The sequence below is a fragment of the Pan troglodytes genome, chromosome 22 (genome assembly GCF_028858775.2).
Source record: "Pan troglodytes isolate AG18354 chromosome 22, NHGRI_mPanTro3-v2.0_pri, whole genome shotgun sequence".
In the NCBI taxonomy this organism is placed as follows: domain Eukaryota; kingdom Metazoa; phylum Chordata; class Mammalia; order Primates; family Hominidae; genus Pan; species Pan troglodytes.
Window position 1 is genome coordinate 15,700,990 of NC_072420.2, and position 17,846 is coordinate 15,718,835.

A 17,846-nucleotide genomic window follows, 5' to 3' on the forward strand; every position below is an offset into this window, starting at 1 on the left:
ATAAGGACACCAAGTTAACAACTATCTACACAGAAAAACAACACCCTCATAAGAATCAAAATTCAGGTGAGCACTCATAGTACCTGGTTTTAACATCAAATCACTAAAAGAGGCACTGAAGAGATAGAAAAAACAGTCCCGAATCTCGGACACCACTCCTCCCCTACCGTGGCACCTGCGGCTTGGTGTGGAGAGCATCTCTGGGCTCTGGGGAAGGGAGAACACAGCCATTGTGCGGCATTGAACTTAGTGCTGTCCTGTTAGAGAAGAAAGAAAACCCAGACCAAACTCAGCTGATGCCCAGCCATAGAGGGAGCATTTAAACCAGCCCTGGCCAGAAGGGAATCTCCGATCCCAATGGTCCAAAGTTGAACGCCTGCAAACCTTGCCGCCCAGGGCTGCAGCACTCTGTGTCTCCAGTAAACTTGAAAGGCAGTCTAGAACACAAGGACTGCAACTCCTATGTGTGTCCCAATGTGAACTAAGCCCAGAGACAGTAGACTGAGGGGGCATGTAACACACTGAGACACCGGTTGGGGCAGCCAAGGGAGTGCAGGCATCACCCTGCCCCTAACCCTAGGCTGCATATCTTGAGGCTCCAAAAGAGACCCCTTCCTTCTGCTTGAGGAGAGATGGAAGTGTAGGGAGGCCTTTGTCTTGCATCGAGGGTACCAGCTCAGCCATAGCATAATAGGGCACTGGTAAGAGTCATGAGGTACCCCCCTTCCGGGCCCTAGCTCCCAGATGACATTTCTAGGCAACTCTAGGCCAGAAGGAAACCGCTGCCCTGAAGGAAAGGGTTCAGTCCTGGCAGTATTCATTACCTGCTAACCGAAGAGCCCTTGCGCCCTGAATAGCCAGCAGTGATACCCAGGTACTACATCAAGGGCCTTGGGAAAGCCTCTGAGACTTAGTGGCTTTAGATGAGACTCAGCACATTACTAGCTGTGGTGGCTACAGAGGAAAACTCCTTCTGTTTGAGAAAAGCAGAGGGAAATGCAAAGGGGACTTTATCTTGCACTTTAGGTACCAGCACAGCCACATGGGGGTAGAGCACTGACTGGGCTCTTGTAATCTCTTATTCCAGGACTGTATGCTTGGATGGCATTTCTGGACATGCCCTGGGCCAGAGCGGAGTCCAGTGCCCTGCAGGGTAAGTCCCAGGCCAGGTAGTATTCACAAAAAGCTGACTTAAGAGACCTTGGGCCTTAAGAGAGCATCTGTGGTAGTCTAGCAGTACTCCTTGTACCTAGGGTGGTATGGCTACAGAGTGAGGCTCCTCTGTCTTTAAAAACTGGAGAGAAGAGTGGGAAAGCTGGTGTGATTTGAGTGCCAGTTCAGCTGTAATACAATAACACCAGGTAGACTTCTAATGTTTTAGACTCTAATCCCTGACTCCTGGACTGCACTTCTGGACTCACCCAAGGCCTGGGGGCCTTCAGTGCCCTGAAGGGAAGCACAGAGGCATGACTGGATTTGCCGCCTGCTGACTGTAGAGCCTGAGCGCTTTGAGTGAACACAGGCAGTAGCCAGGGAGTGGTTACAGCAGGCCTTGGGCAAGACCCAGTGTTGCGCTGGCTTCAGGTCTGACCCAGCACAGTCACAGTAGTGGTAGCCAAAGGGGTGCCAGTGTCATTCCAGTTCCAGCTTTCAGTAACTCATAACACAGAGAGAGACTCTGTATGTTTGGGAGAAAGTAATAAAAGAGAACAAGAGTCTCTGACTGGTAATCCAGAGAATTCTCCCATATCTGGTCGAAAACCATCAATGAGGTACTTTGAGTCTGCAAGAACCACAGTGCTACTGGGCTTGGGATATCCCCTAAAGCAGACACAGCTTAGATTACAAAACACAAGTCCTTTCAAATATCTGGAAAGCCTCCTCAAGAGGGACAGCTACAAATAATCCAAGACAGTGAAGACTAGAATAAATACTTAACTCCTTAATGCCCAGTCACCGAAAAACATCTACTAGCATCAACACCATCCAGAAAAACAGGACCTCACCAACTAAACTAAATAAGGCACCAGGGACCAATCTTGGAGAAAGAGATATGTGACCTTTCAGATAATTTGAAATAGATGTGTTGAGGAAACTCAAAAGAAATTCAAAATAACACAGATAAGGAATTCAGAATTCTATCCAATAAATTAACAAATAAACTGAAATGGTTAAAAAGAATCAAGCAGAAATCCTGGAGCTGAAAAATGCAATTGGCACACTGAAAAATGCATCAGAGTCCTTTAATAGCAGAATGCATAAGCAGAAGAAAGAATTAGTGAGCCTAAAGACAGGCTATTTTAAAATACACAGTCTGAGGAGACAAAAGAAAAAAGAACAAAAAACAATGTAGCACAACTATAGGATCTAGAAAATTGCCTCAAAAGGGCAAATCTAAGAGTTATTGGCCTTAAAGAGGATGTAGATAAAGAGATAGGGATAGAAAGTTTATTCAAAAGGATAATAACAGAGAACTTCCCAAACCTAGAGAAAGATATCAGCAGCCAAGTACAAGAAGGTTATAGAACACCAAGCAGATTTAACCCTAGGAAGACTACCTCAAGGTATTTAATAATCAAAGTCCCAACTGTCAAGGATAAAGAAAGAATTCTAAAAGCCACAAGAGAAAAGAAACAAATAACATACAATTGAGGGCCTATATGTCCGGCAACAGACTTTTCAGTGGAAACCTTACAGGCCAGGAGAGAGTAGCATGACGTATTTAAAGTGCCTAAGGAAAATAATTTTTACCCCAGAATAATATATCTGGTGAAAATATCTTTCAAACATGAAGAAATAAAGACTTTCCCAGACATACAAAAGCTGAGGGATTTCAACAACGCCAGGTCAGTCCTATAAGAAATGCTAAAGGGAGTACTTCAATCAGAAAGAAAAGGACAGTAATGAGCAATAAATAATCACCTGAAGGTACAAAACTCACTGGTAATAGTAAGTACACAGAAATACACAGAATATTATAACACTGTAACTGTGGTGTGTAAAATACTCTTAAGTAGGAAAATTAAAGAATGAACCAATGAAAGATAATAACTACAACAGCTTTTCAAGACACTGTCAGTACAATAAGACATAAATAGAAGCAATGAAAAGTTAAAAAGCAGGGAGACAAAGTTAATGTATAGAGTTTTAATTAGTTTTCTTTTTGCTTGTTTGTTTGTGCAAATAGTGTTGTCAGCAGGTTAAAATAATGAGTCATGATATTTGCAAACCTCATGGTAAACTCAAACCAAAAAACATACAATAAATATACAAGAATTAAAAAGCAAGAAACTAAATGATGTCTCCAGACAAAGTCACCTTCACTAGACAAAGACAGGAAGGAGAGAAAGAAGGAAGATAAGACCATAAAACAACCCGAAAACAAGTAATAAATGGCAAGAGTAAGTCCTTAATTATCAATAATAACATTGAATGTAAATGAACTAAAATCTCCAATCAAAAGACATAGACTGGCTGCATGAATGAAAAAACATAACCCATCAATCTGTTGCCTGCAAGAAACACACTTCAACTATAAAAGCACATATAGACTGGCTGGGTGCAGTGGGTCACATCTGTGGTCCCAGCACTTTGAAAGGCCAAGGTGGATGGATCACCTGAGGTCACGAGTTTCAGACCAGTCTGAAAAACCTGGTTAAACCCCATGTCTACTAAAAATACAAAAATTAGCCAGGTGTGATGGCACACACCTGTAATCCCAGCTACTCAGGAGGCTGAGGTAGGAGAATCTCTTGAACCCAGGAGGCGGACATTGCAGTGAGCCAATATCACACCACTGCACTCCAGCCTGGGTGATGGAGTGAGACACTGTCTCAAAACACACACACACACACACACACACACACACACACACACACACACACACAGAAAGAGAGAAAATAAAGGGATGGAAAAAGATATTCTATGCCAATGAAAACCAAAAAAGAACAGAAGTCACTAAACTTATATCAGATAAAATAGATTTCAACACAAAATCTATAAGAAGAGACAAAGAAGGTCACTATTTAATGATAAAGAGATCAATTCAGCAAGATGATATAAACATTTTGAATATATATGCACCCAACACTGGAGTACTCAGGCATATAAAGGAAATATTTTTAGAGATAAAGAGGGATAGGACCGAATACAATAATAGCTAGAGACTTTAACATCCCATTTTCAGCTTAGGAAAGATCTTCCAGGCAGAAAATCAACAAAGAAACATCAGACTGAATCTTCACTGTAGAGTAAATTGATCTAATAGATATTTACAGAACATTTCAGCTGAAAGCTGCAGAATACACATTCTTTTCCCTAGAAAATGGATCATTCTTAAGAATACAACATATGTAAAACAAAAAAGTCTTAAAACATTAAATAAGTTGAAATAATATCAAGCATCTTCTCTTACCACAATGGAATAAAACCAGAAACTAATAAAAATAGGAATTTTGGAAACTATACAACATGGAAATTAAACAATATGCTCCTGAGTGACCAGTGGTCAATGAAGAGATTAAGAAGGAAATTAGAAAATTTCTTGAAAGAAATGATAACAGAAACACAACATACCAAAACCTATGGGATACACCAAAGGCAGTACTAAAAGGGAAGTTTATAGCTATAAATGACTACATCAAAAAAGATGAATAACTGCAAATGAACAACCCAACAATGCATCCTAAGGAACTAGAAAAGTAAGAGCAAACCAAACCCCAGATTAGTAGAAGAAACAAAATAATAAAGGTCAGAGCCAAAATAAATGAAACTGAAGTTTAAGAAAATACAAAAGTTTAATGACACAAAAGGTTGTTTTTTGAAAAGTTAAACAAAATTGACAAACTTTTAGACAGACTGAAAAAAAGAGATAAAGCCCAAATAAATAAAATCAGAAAAGAAAAAGTAGACACTACAACTGATACTGCAGAAACTCAAAGCATCATTAGTGGCTACTATGAGCAACTATATACCAATATATTTAAAAAATCTAGAAGAAATGGATGAATTCCTAGATGCATACAACCTACCAAGATTGAACCAAGAGGAAATCCAAAACCTGAAAAGACCAATAACAAGTTACAGGATCAAAGCCATGAAAAAAGAAATCTCCCACTAAAGAAAAGCCCAGAACCTGACAGCTTCACTTCTGAATTCTACCAAACCTTTAAAGAAGAATTAATACCAATCTTACTCAAACTATTCCAAAAAGTGGAGGAGAGGGGAATACTTCCAAACTCATTCTATGAGGCCAATATTACTCTGATACCAAAACCAGACAAAGACACATCAAAAAAAAAAAAAGAAAAGAAAACTACAGGCCAATATCTCTGATGAATATTAATGCAAAACTCCTCAACAAAATACTACCAAACTAAATTCAACAACAATATATTAGAAAGATCATTCATCGTCCAAGTGAGATTTATCCCAGGGATGCAAGGATAGTTCAACATATTCAAATCAATCAGTATGATACATCATATCCACAGAATGAAGTTTAAAAACAATATTATTATATAAATTTACACTAAAAAATCATTTTAAAAAATTTGACATTCCTTCATGATAAAAAAATACCTAAAAAAACTGACTCTAGAAGGAACATACCACAACATAATAAAAGCCTTATACAATAGACCCACAGCTAGTATCATACTGACTGGGGAAAAGATGAAAGCCTTTCCTCTAAGATCTGGAATACAACATGGCTCACCAGTGTTATTCAACATAGTACTGGAAGTCCTAGCTAGAGAAATTAGACAAGGAAAGATATACATAGCATCCAAATTGGAAATGAAGAAGCCAAATTATACCTGTTTGCAGATGATGTGATATGATTTGGAAAACCCTAAAAATTCCTCAGGAAAACTGTTAGAACTAATAAACAAATTTAGAAACGTTGCAGGATACAATTTCAACATAAAATACCAGTAGCATTTCTATGAGAACAGGCAACAATATAAAAAAGAAATTAAAAAGTAATCCTATTTACACTAGCCACACATAAAATTAAATCCCAAAGTGAAAGATCTCTATAATAAAACCTATAAGATATTGCTGAAATAAATTGAGAAGGACATAAAAAATTTGAAAATATTTAATGAAAAATAGTTTATGTTCATAGATTTATTGAAAAATAATATAGGTTCATGGATTGAAAGACAATTTTGTTAAAATGTCCATACTACTCAAAGCAAACTACAGATTCAATGCAACCTCAGTCAAAATACCAGTGACGTTCTTCACAGAAATGGAAAAAAAATCCTAAAATTTATATGGGACCACAAAAGACACAGAATAGCCAAAGCTATCCTAAGCAAAAAGAACAAAACTGGAGAAATCACATTACCTGACTTCAAATTAGACTACAGAGCTATAGTAACCTAAACACAACGGTACTGGCATAAATACAGACACACAGACCAATGTAAAAAATAGAGAACTCAGAAACAAATCAGCACACTTACAGTGAACTCATTTTTGACAAAGATGTCAAGAACACACACTGGGGAAAAGACAGTCTCTTCAATAAATAGTGCTGGAAAAACTAAATATTCAAATTCAGAAGAATGAAATTAGGCCCCATCTATCACCATATATGTAAATAAAATCAAAATGGATTCAAGACTTAAATCTAAGACCTCAAACTATGAAACTAGAAGAAAACATTAGGGAAAATCTTCAAGACATTGGTCTGGGAAAGGATTTCTTGAGCAATTCCCCACAACTATAGACAACCAAAGCAAAACTGAACAAATAGTCTCGTATGTTGAAAAGCTTCCGCACAGAAAAAGGTATAATCAACAAAGTGAAGAAACAACCCACAGAATGGGAGAAAACATTTGCACAATATCCATCTGACGTGGGATTAATAACCAGAACATACATGGAACTCAAACAACTCTATAGGAAAAAGTCTAATAATCTGATCAAAAAATGGGCAAAAGAATTTGAATAGACATTTCCAAAAGAGGACATACAAATGGCAAACAGGCATGTGAAAAAGTGCTCAACGTCATTGATCATCAGAGAAATGCAAATCGAAACTACAATGAGATGTTTTCTCACCATAGTTAAAAATGCCTTATATCCAAAACACAGGCACTAGTAAATGCTGGTGAAGATGTGGAGAAAAAGGAACCCTATTTCACTGTTGGCGGGAATATAAATTAGTACAACCACTATGGAGAACAGTTTGGAGGTTCCCCAAAAAACAAAAAATTGAGCTAACATATGCTCCAGCAATCTCACTGCTGGGTATATACTTCCCAATTTGTTGCAGTACTGTTACAATAGCTAAGATTTGGACACAACCTAAGTGTCTATCAACAGATGAATGGATAAAGAAAATATGGTACATATACACAATGGAGTATGGTTCAATCATCAAAAAAAGAATGAAATCCAGTCATTTGCAGCAACATAAATAGAACTGGAGATGATTATGTTAAGTGAAATAATTCAGTCACTGAAAGACAAACATCGCATGTTCTCACTTATCTGTGGAATCTAAAAATCAAAACAATTGAACTTGTGTACATTGAGATTAGAAGGATGGTTACCAGAGGCTAGGAAGAGTAATGGCATTCTGGGAGGAAGCTGGGGATGGTTAACGGGTACAAAGCAATAGAAAGAATGAATATGAGCTACTATTTGATAGCACAATACGGTGACTATTGTCAATAATAACTTAATCGCACATTTTAAAATAATTTAAAGGGTGTAAGTGGAATGTTTTTAACTCAAAGGATAAATGCTTTTAACTCAAAGGATAAAAGCACATCATTCTCCCTGATGTGCTTATTTCACCTTGCATGTCTGTATCAAATCATCTCATGTACTCCATAAATATATATACCTACTATGTACCTACAAAAATTTTAAAAATTTGAAAGAATGAAAAAGCATCAAGGGCAAATGATACACATTGCAACACACACACACACACGCAGCAGGAAGCTATGAGGATAAAATAAATTCAAGGCATGCTTTGAAATAGCAAAAATATTTTACAAGTACAGTCAAGGAATTAATATTAATGTTTAGAACATTAATAATAAAATATTATTTATTCATTTTTATCCTTGTATGAAAAAATGAATTTAAAATGCATGAGTTTGGATTTAAAATCATTGTGTAATGTATTATAACTTCTTTGTATTTGGGAAGCAAATTTATTAATCAAATGGACTTTTTTAAAAAGATATAATTAGTCTAGTTATGACATCATCTAGAAGCAGTCTTAAAAGAGAGAGGTAGACAGTATACACTTAGCATATTGAAAAGTTCTAGGTATATTAACATATAAGTAAAGTGAAGATTGGATGCCTTGTCTACCTTTAGAACATTTGGCCAATATGATTTGCTGTTTCCTCTTTTAAGTAACCCCTGTTCCAAACACATTACAAACTACTGGGAAAATTATTAAGAACTAAGTAAGTCATGAGTGCTCTAAAATATGTAAACATGTAGGGAAACCTAACAGAAATACAAAGTAGTGAGTGAAACTAAAGTTTTAGACATATTAAGCTCCCATCCCAAAACAGACAGCATTGGACAGATCTTAAACCCTGAGGGGTAGCATGAAATCGATGTCCTCTACATGAGGCAAACTCCATGATGGAAATACAGGGCCTATGGTAGCAACCACTGCTATAAAAGGGGGCTGAAAAAAGCTTCTGCCAACAGCTGCTAGGGCTCTTGCTTACAAGAAGATATGGGCCAGAGAAGCAAAATTTAACAACACGGCCAGCAAAACAGAATATGAAACAAGCTACCAATAGTTCAGTGTCTAGATTAGTAATAGTTCATATATCTGCTTGGAATAAGATCTCTGGACCACCAGTGTAAGCCCTGGTTTTTAACTGGGGCATCAGGAAGACATGAGATTTTTTGCCTCACTAGTAGATAAAGCAAGGCGAAGAAGCCAGGAAAGAAAGAAAGAAAGAGAGAAAGAGAGAGAGAAAAAGAAAAAGAGTTGTCATTCTAAATTAGCCAAAGCACATGAAGAGATCAAATGCTGAGAAAGAGAGCCAACTGAATTGACAATCAGAAAATAAAACCATTTAATTCCAGATGAAATTAAAATCATAAAACAGATGGAGAGATAATTTAAGAAAGAATATATACAATCTCCAAAGAGCTAAATAAAAATGTAATATTAAAGAAATAATTTATGATGAAACCAAAACAGAAATGAAACAAAAATCATTAAATAGGAACAAAGAACAATTACAAAGTGTTGAAAATGAATAATCACAGAAATTTATATTAAATAATAAAAAATTGAACTCTAGACCTTTCATAAGAGAGAATTAGAAAATGCTGAGTTCACTTAGGGTGCAGCATAGAAGGATAAATAGAAAACATGATACACACAGGTAAAAGGTTAGAAGATATATTAAAAGATGACAAAATACTACTAATAGAAACTCTAGAAAAAGAAAATGATGGAATGTTCCTATTAATGCAAGAAAACAACAGATCAATTTTAGGTATTAACATAGTTTTTAAAATCCTAAATAAAATATCAACAAAATCAAATAGTACTTATAAAACTACATTAAGACCAATTAGTGTTTAATATAGAAATGTAAGAATGCTTCAATATTTTGATACAGACTAAAATATTTAAAAGGAAGTTAATCTCAATAAATATTTAAGGCATTTGAAAAATTTTAAAGTTTACCCACGTCAAAATCTTAGCAAATTGGGAAAAGGCAGGACTTCCTTAACCTGATTAGAGTTATTTAAAAAAAATTTCCTCATGAAGACTGAATTATAAATAATTATATGAGCATTAGAAATAAGAGTAGGATGGCTGATATCATAGCATTCCTACTTGTCAATATTATGGAAGCTAAAGAAGTTGAGAATAACATAAATGCTAAGGAAAGGAATACTTTATAGATTATTTGCACAGAAAATCTGAGAAAACCACAGAGTATCTCTCAGAATTCTTCAAGATCAGCAAAATTATTTATTTGGATGTCAATATACTAATAATGTGTCTCTAAATCAGCATCAACAAACTTGGAGAAAAATTCACAATGGCATCCAAAATTCTTGGATGCCTAACAATAAATTTATCAAAAGGTAAGCAAGATATCATAGAGAAAATTACAAAATATTATTGAAGGCTATGAAAGAATTGAATAAAGAGTTATCTATGTTTGTGGATGAAAAGACCTAGCACCATAATGAAGTCAATTTCCCCTAAAAATGGTGTAAAATTCAAGTTCATTTCAGTCAAAATCCCATCAAAGGTATTCATATAATTTGACAATATGAACCTAAGTTTATATAGAAAAAAGACGAAGTCCAAACTTTCAAGAAGGACAAATGGGGAGCAGGGTATTCTTCTGAGTAAGACTCGCTTGGCAGTAGAATTATTAATATTTTAATAAGTGCTTAAAAGAACAAGTAAAACGAAAGGGATAGAAATGAACCAATGGGAAAGAATAAAGAATCCAAATAAAGACAGAGGCAGCATTTCAAATTATTGAAGAAATTGTGCACGAATAATTGATTTGTAACCTCATGGGTTACAAAGACATGTTAAATGCAATAACTATATGATGAGCTCAACAAGAAAAATCACTGTGCCTCAAATGAGCAAGTTTTCTAAAAGCCTCATCATGACGTAAAACTCTAAGAAAAATTGTGGAGTCAGAGTGGCATGTATAAAAGGATATTTCTGCCTCCCTTATGAAAGATAGACCCCATTTCAAGTTTATAGATCCAAAATAATAGCAATCACCTTTAATGGATTATTTATAGTATCCTTGGTTCAGAATGGGTAGTTCATTAAGTTTCTGCCTTTATGTTTCTCTTAAAAACCCCATTTACTAAAAGATTTACAATTTTCCCCTACACTTAAATAAAAGATGTTTAACTCTTTCATTCTTTCGTTAGCGGTGATCTTTATGTGACACATAATATTTAAAATCACCTGCTTCCCAGAGATTTAAAGGTCAGTGTTTTTACATATACCTTCATTTTTTTTTATTCAAGAATCTTTCCATTAAACCAGTGGTTTTTATTCTCTTTTCTTAAATGCAGTGTCCCATATGTTCACATTCCTACAGCCATGGATAAAATATGTTTTGGATTTTGCATAAGTTCCTGGCAAGAGCTGTACCCCCACCCCTTTTTCAAAGGTTATAACAGCACAGTAGGGTGTCACAACACTGTGGTTGAGAACCTACACTAAATTATGTTATGTATTTATCCCACAAGAAGGAATAAAAAACACCTAAGATAATGTTTATTTTTTAAGTACCTCATACACATTTTCTTATTAAAGCAACTGAATTTGATAACATAAACTTTGCAATGATTCAACAAAAGACTAGGGTTCTTGATGGTTCCGTCTAATGAAATATGTTTCTGAACAAGTAACTTCTTAAGGACAACTTTAACAGACAGAAAAGAGTTACAGTCATATTGAGTCCATGAGTCAGGACTTCGAGGCAATCCTTTTTAAGTATGTGCTCCCTTCCCTATATCACAGAGGAAGACAATCAAGCTCATTATATGGTTATATGTCTTCAGCAGCAGCATTACAAACGTATGTCACGCCACGCTGAACCATGCTATGTTATAGAAACATTAGCATACTGATTATATTACCCTTCAAAATGATTTCAGAAAGCAATCGTCTTTGGTGCCACACTGCCTATTTCCATGGGAAGTATATTCATATAAACCATATAGAGCTCTTTTAGATCAACTAGAAAAGTATGCACAATACCACTTAAATCACCTGAAATGGGATTTCTGCCATCAGATTTATACGGCACAAAGCAAACTTGAGAGCTGGCAGTTATTTTGTAAATTGGACTATATGGGCAACAAGAACTCGATGATTCAGCCTCCCACAACTCATAATTGCATTTTATTTTTCAAGATGCTCTAAGATTAAACCCCTTATCTTGGCTTAAAATGCCTCCTGTTTAGGTATTACAACGTATGTCAGCACCATCTCTACTGCTTATGTTAATCTTATGTGCAATTAGGAAAGAAAACAAACATCAGAACTAGGCCATTTTATTTTCCCAAATGAGAGGGATCTCCCATCGACATCTTGAAAAACCAATGAATAGATATAATGCCCTGCTGTAAACACAGAAATGAATAAAATTATTTTTGAAATCCATTTTTAAGCATTGGCAGATGGTCACAATTGCAGGTTAGAGTTATAAAGTATTTTCAGATCCATGACTACCTGATAACTTTCACTGATCCACTTCAGGCTAAGGAAAAAAAAGTAATAATGTGAAAACGAATTTGAGAGGTGCTTATACCCTTGAGTAAGCACATCTCCAGGACTGGATTAATCTATTGTACCTTGCATTTACAGTGTGGTGCAACTCAGAAAACTACCTCCATGGAAGTTTAACCAAGCCAGCATTGAAAGGAATTCATTACTCAAGGAACAAAGAAGAAATTTTGATTCCTGGGATGTCTCAAAGCAAAGCAAGCAACACAAAGCCTGCATATTTTGCAAAATTTTGTCTCATAACAAATAGAAGAAAATTATTTCTCAAAAATACTGTTCCCAGAACATTATACTTAAAAATTCAACATCAAAATGATAAATAGTAGTAATTGTTGCAGAACTCTTTTTAATACTTGTCTTTGAGTAGAGTTGGCTTCAGTGCTTTAATGAAAGCATCCTTTCTCACTGTTCTTTGTGATGTGAACTTTCTGAGATGCTAAGTGTATGAATATCATCACATAAGAAGTTTAGAATATATCCTAATTTCATTCCTTTTGACACAGTAAAATTAAAATGAGAACATAAATGCTGCAAATAAGGGAACTTACCAGCGAAATGCAGAAAAGATTCATTTTGACCAGCTTCACTCTCTTGTTGCCCTGCTTTGAAAAATATGATTGCCTCTTGTAGCTCTCTCTTGCCTTCACAGCTGTTTGGCCAGTTCTCATGGGAGATTATTACAAAGTAAAATCCCTGCCATAATCCAGGGGATTCAGAGACCATTATCAAATAATATAGGCTTTTGTTGAACAAACAATTTCCTAAATTAATGAAGAACGCTGACGCATAACATGAGAGAATGAGACTTACCACGATCTGTGTAAACAGATTTCAAAGGTGGCAATGATAGTCCTAAAACCTGCAGTGAAAATGCATTGAAAACAACTACAGGCAAACCTGGAGAAAATATTATTCTTCAGGTTAAAAGTAACATCTTCCTCTTAGAAGTGGTAGGTCAAGGGTCCATCTCATATTTCTTCCCATCTCCAATTCCTATTTTCTCTTTCAACAATTAACAAAACGTTTGATTCCCTACATGACAAGATATAGAGATAAACACATTTTTAAATGGCAAGATATGCAAAGTGCATAAATCTAAAATGTACCACTTTAACCATTTTTAAGTAAACAGTTCAGTAACATTAAGTACCTCTACATTGTTGGGCAACTGTCACCACCATGAATCTCCAGAACCATTTCATCTTTCCTAACTCAAACCCCATACCCATTAAACACTAACTCCCCATTTCCCCTGCCCCTCAGCCCCTGGAAACAGCATTTCTACTTTCTGTCTCTCTAAATTTGACTACTCTACATGCTTTCTGTAAGTGGAATCAATATTTGCCATCTGGTGGCTGACTTACCTCACTTGCATAATCTCTTCAAGGTGCATCCATGCAATAGCATGTGCCACAGTTTCCTTCATTTTTAAGACTAAATAATATTCCTTTTTGTGTATATATCACATTTTGCTTATCCACTTGTTTGTTGATAAACACTTGGATTAGTTCTACCTTTTGACTATTGTGAATAAGACTGCTATGAACATAGATGTACATATATCTGTTTGAGTCCCTGCTTTCAATTCTTTTGGGTATATATCCAGAAGGGGATTGTTTGATTTTTTGTTAATTCCATGTTAAAGAGGAAACACCATATTGTTTTTCTCACTGACTGCGTCATTTACATTCTCACCTACAGTACACAAAGGTTCCAATTTCTTTGCATCCTTGCCGGCCCTTGTTATTTTCTGTTTTTTGTTTGTTCATGTTTTTTTTTAAATAGTGGCTACCCTGAATGTGAAATGGTATCTCATGGTTTTGATTTGCATTTGCCTAGTGATTAGTGATGATGGGCATCTTTTTATTTGTTTATTAGCCATTTATGTACTTTCTTCGGATTAATGTTTATACCAGCCCTTTGCTCATTTTTAAAATTTGGTTCCAGCCTGGGTGCCAGAACGAGACTCCATCTCAAAAAAAAAAAAAATTTGTTTCCTTTAGTTTTTGGTTTTGTTATTGTTGAATTGTAGGTGTTCCTTACATATTCTGGATATCTCTTCTCAGATATGTGATTTGCAAATAATTTCTCCCATTCAATGAGTTACTTTTTTACTCTGCTAATAGTGTCCTTTGATGCACAGAAGTTTTTTTTCTTTTTAATTTGATAAACTCTAAATTATCTACTTTTGTTTTTGTTACCTGTGCTTTTGGTGTCAAATAAATCATTGCCAAATCCAGTGTCAGGATGATTTTTCCCAATGTTTTCTTCTAATAACTTATACTTTTATCTCTTTGGGACTTTGTCAATTTTGAATTACTTTTTGTATATGCTGTAATGTAAGGGTCCAACTTTATTGTTTTGCATGTGTATATTCCATTTGTCCAACACCATTTGTTGAAAGGCTGTACTTTCCCCATTGAATGGTCTTGACAGATTTGCTGACATTTGACCACATAAATGAAGGTTTATTTCTGGGCTCTCCATTCTATTGCATTGGTCTACATGTCTGTTTCTATGCCAGTATCACACTGTTTTAATTACTGTGCGCTTCGAACTAAGTTTTGAAATTAAGGACTTTTGCATATTGTCTCACTCCAAAAAAAAAAAAAACCTTAAAAATGTTCTTTTGTTTTGTTTTGTTTTGTTTTTTGATAAGAAAATTGAGGCTCAGAAGAATAAGTAACTTGCCAAGGTCAAAACTAGAAAATGGTAAATTCTGGAATCTAGTCCAGGAATATCTAGTTCCAAATTTTATGCTTTTTATATTAACTATATCATCTTGTGTAAACTTGAGGATGATACTTAGCTTCTGCGTCTTCAGTAAACTCATCTGTACAATGGCATGTTAAACCTAGCTATTTGAAAACATCAGCTAAAACTAAGTGATTTTTTTGATATTCATTTAGGTCTTTTATTTCTTGATATGCTTGAAATCTAATTGTCTTTTAAATGCACTAATAGTTCTGAAAGTTAAATTTATTTTCAAATTTTTCATTATTTTTCATTTTTTAATTAACAATTGAAAATTGTATATATTTATGAAATACAACATGATGTTTTGAAATATGTATGTGAAATGGTTAAATTAAACTAATATATGCATCACCTTACATATTTATTTGTGGTAAGAACACTTAAAATCTACTCTCTTAGCAGTTTTCACATGTACAATATATTGTTATTAACTAACAGCACCATGTTGTACAATAGATCTCCTGAACTTATTCTTCCTGCCTAACTAAAATTGTGTATCTTTTGACCATCGTCTCCTCCAATTACTCCTCAAATCCCCCAGAGCCTTGTAATCATCATTCTGCTCTTTGCGTCTATGAATTCGACTTTTTTAGATTCCGCATTAGTGGGAACATGCAGTGTTTATCTCTCTGTTTCTCGCTTATTTCACTTAACGTAATATCCTCCAAACTCATCGATGTTGTCACAAATAACAGGATTTCCTTCATTTTAAAAACAATAGTATTTCACTGTGTATAATACCACATTTTCCAGCAATCCCACTACTGGGTATATATCTAAAGGAAATGAAGTCTGTATGTTAGAGAGATATTTGTACCTCCATGTTCATTGCAGCATTATTCCCAGTTGCCAAGATATGGAATCAACTTAAGTGCCCATCAACAGATGAATAAATAAAGTTAAATTTAGATCTTGCAAATAAATTTCTTCATCACCTGGTCCTGGACTTAATTTTGTTAAGTAACATTTATTTCCAATAACCTTATTAGAAATAAGATATTCTAAAGGAAGGTATCTATAGCCCCTTGATCTTAATTAGCAACACCTGGAGATTTACATTGGTACCTTCTGCTTTAAAGTGTTATCAGTTAAGAATGCTTTCAGTTGCAGGTAATAGACTACATGACTGAGAGTGTTTAATCAAGAAGGATTATTGTTCACGTATAAGAACAGGTCTATGGATTGACAGTTGTCACTGAAGGAGAGGGTCAGCAAGATCAGTCATGAGTACTGTCTATAGTTCCCTTGCCCTTCCTTTCATGATTTGAAGATGGCTGCAGAAGTTCATAGCGTTAAATCCTCACACAGTTGCTTTCAAACACTGGAAACAGACATCACATGCACCAATGTCAAGCAGCCCTTCCTGTTTGGCCTCCTTTCCATCAGGCCTCCCAAGAGCCTCAGTACCCCTATAGGTTTCACTATTTCTGCATACTTTTCCAAGTTAGTACCTTTGAAGTGTATTATTTAAGAAATATTTTGAGATACAATATTAAAATTTAATCAAAAGCAAAACTACATGAAACTAGGACTTTGAGTTTCTTCTTTATAATCTTTTATTTTAGGAGCTATAATATTATTTCAAATTATGATTAAAAAAAGATGAAAAAGTTTTCACATATACTCAAAAGTAGACTATAATAATTCCTTTATATGCCCCTCACATATATTCAACAATTATCAAGATATTGCAAAAGTTACTTCATATGTCCTGTTTTATCCCCTTTTTCTTTCCAGCTAAAGTATTTTAAAGCAAGTCTCAGCATCATGTTATTTCACTCCTACACATTTCATTCATCTCTAAACATTTTTCACTTTTTTTAGGCAATCAGAATGCCATTCATAAATCTAAAAATTGTTTCCTGATTACTTCAAATACCTTCCTTTGTCATTCCCCTCACAGAAAGGTATGGTCTGTTTCTCCAATCTCTTGAATGTCGGCTGAGACTATGACTAACTGAAAATTGGACTATGGCAGAAATATCACTGCGCTAGTTGTAAATCTACCTTTTTCCTTTTACACATTTATTTGAATTGAAAAATAAAAATTGTATGCATTTATGGTGTCCAATGTGATGTTTTGACATACGTATACATTGTGAAATAAATAAATCAAACTAGTAACATATCCATCACCTCGAATACTTATCAATTTTTTATGGTGAAAACATTTACAGTCTAATCCCTTAGCAATTTTTAAATATACAAAACTATTATTATTAACTATAATCATCATGCTGTACAATAGGTCTCCAGAACTTATTACAAAGTTTCAGTTAAGCCTAGCTTTTAAGAAAGCTTCTGGCTTCTATTTTCTCCTCTTTGGAACCCAGCTGTCTTATTGTGAGGAGCCCAAGCAGCATGTAAAGAGACCCACATGAAGGAGAATCGAGAGCTCCAGTGTCTGTCCCATCTGGTCTGCATGATGACATGGGCACCAGTGTGCTCACCCTGGGAATGAGGTCATCTTGAAAGTAAGCCCCAGATGAGCCACCTTAGCTGATAGCAGAGGAACCCCATCCCCAACCGCTGAGAGCCCTGACCAAATTGAAAAATTGTGAGAAAATAAATGATTGTTATTTTAAGCCACTAAGTACTGGGATGGTTTGTTATGTGATAAAATTTTAAAAAGCACTGTCTGTAATTAAAATTTTCAGTGACCTTAAAGAAAGCAAGAAGGACCAGAAGGAGGAGGAAGGGGAAGAAGAAAAGGAAGAAAAATCTCATTTGCTCCATGTGAATCAGAATCCAAACAATGACCACATTTGACACTTGCTTGTCATGCCTCTCAAGTCTCTGTAATTCA

General features: G+C 35.2%; 1 protein-coding gene across 2 annotated transcripts in view; it reads right to left on the minus strand.

Annotated features, from left to right (window-relative positions):
- The window catches only part of SAMSN1 (SAM domain, SH3 domain and nuclear localization signals 1), a 175,264-nt gene extending 158,777 nt beyond the window's left edge, over positions 1–16,487 (minus strand). The window contains exons 1-2 of one of the 2 annotated variants that reach the window (XM_009442827.5): positions 13,094–13,316; positions 12,832–12,976 (exon numbers count right to left, since the gene is read on the minus strand). In XM_009442827.5, coding sequence (XP_009441102.3) covers positions 12,832–12,951 — 120 coding nt within the window. In that variant the 5' untranslated portion in view covers positions 12,952–12,976; positions 13,094–13,316. Of the gene's footprint in view, positions 1–12,831; positions 12,977–13,093 lie in introns of both variants that reach the window. The other variant, XM_054675301.2, reaches the window with a different exon arrangement.
- Between the last annotated feature and the right edge of the window lie 1,359 nt (positions 16,488–17,846).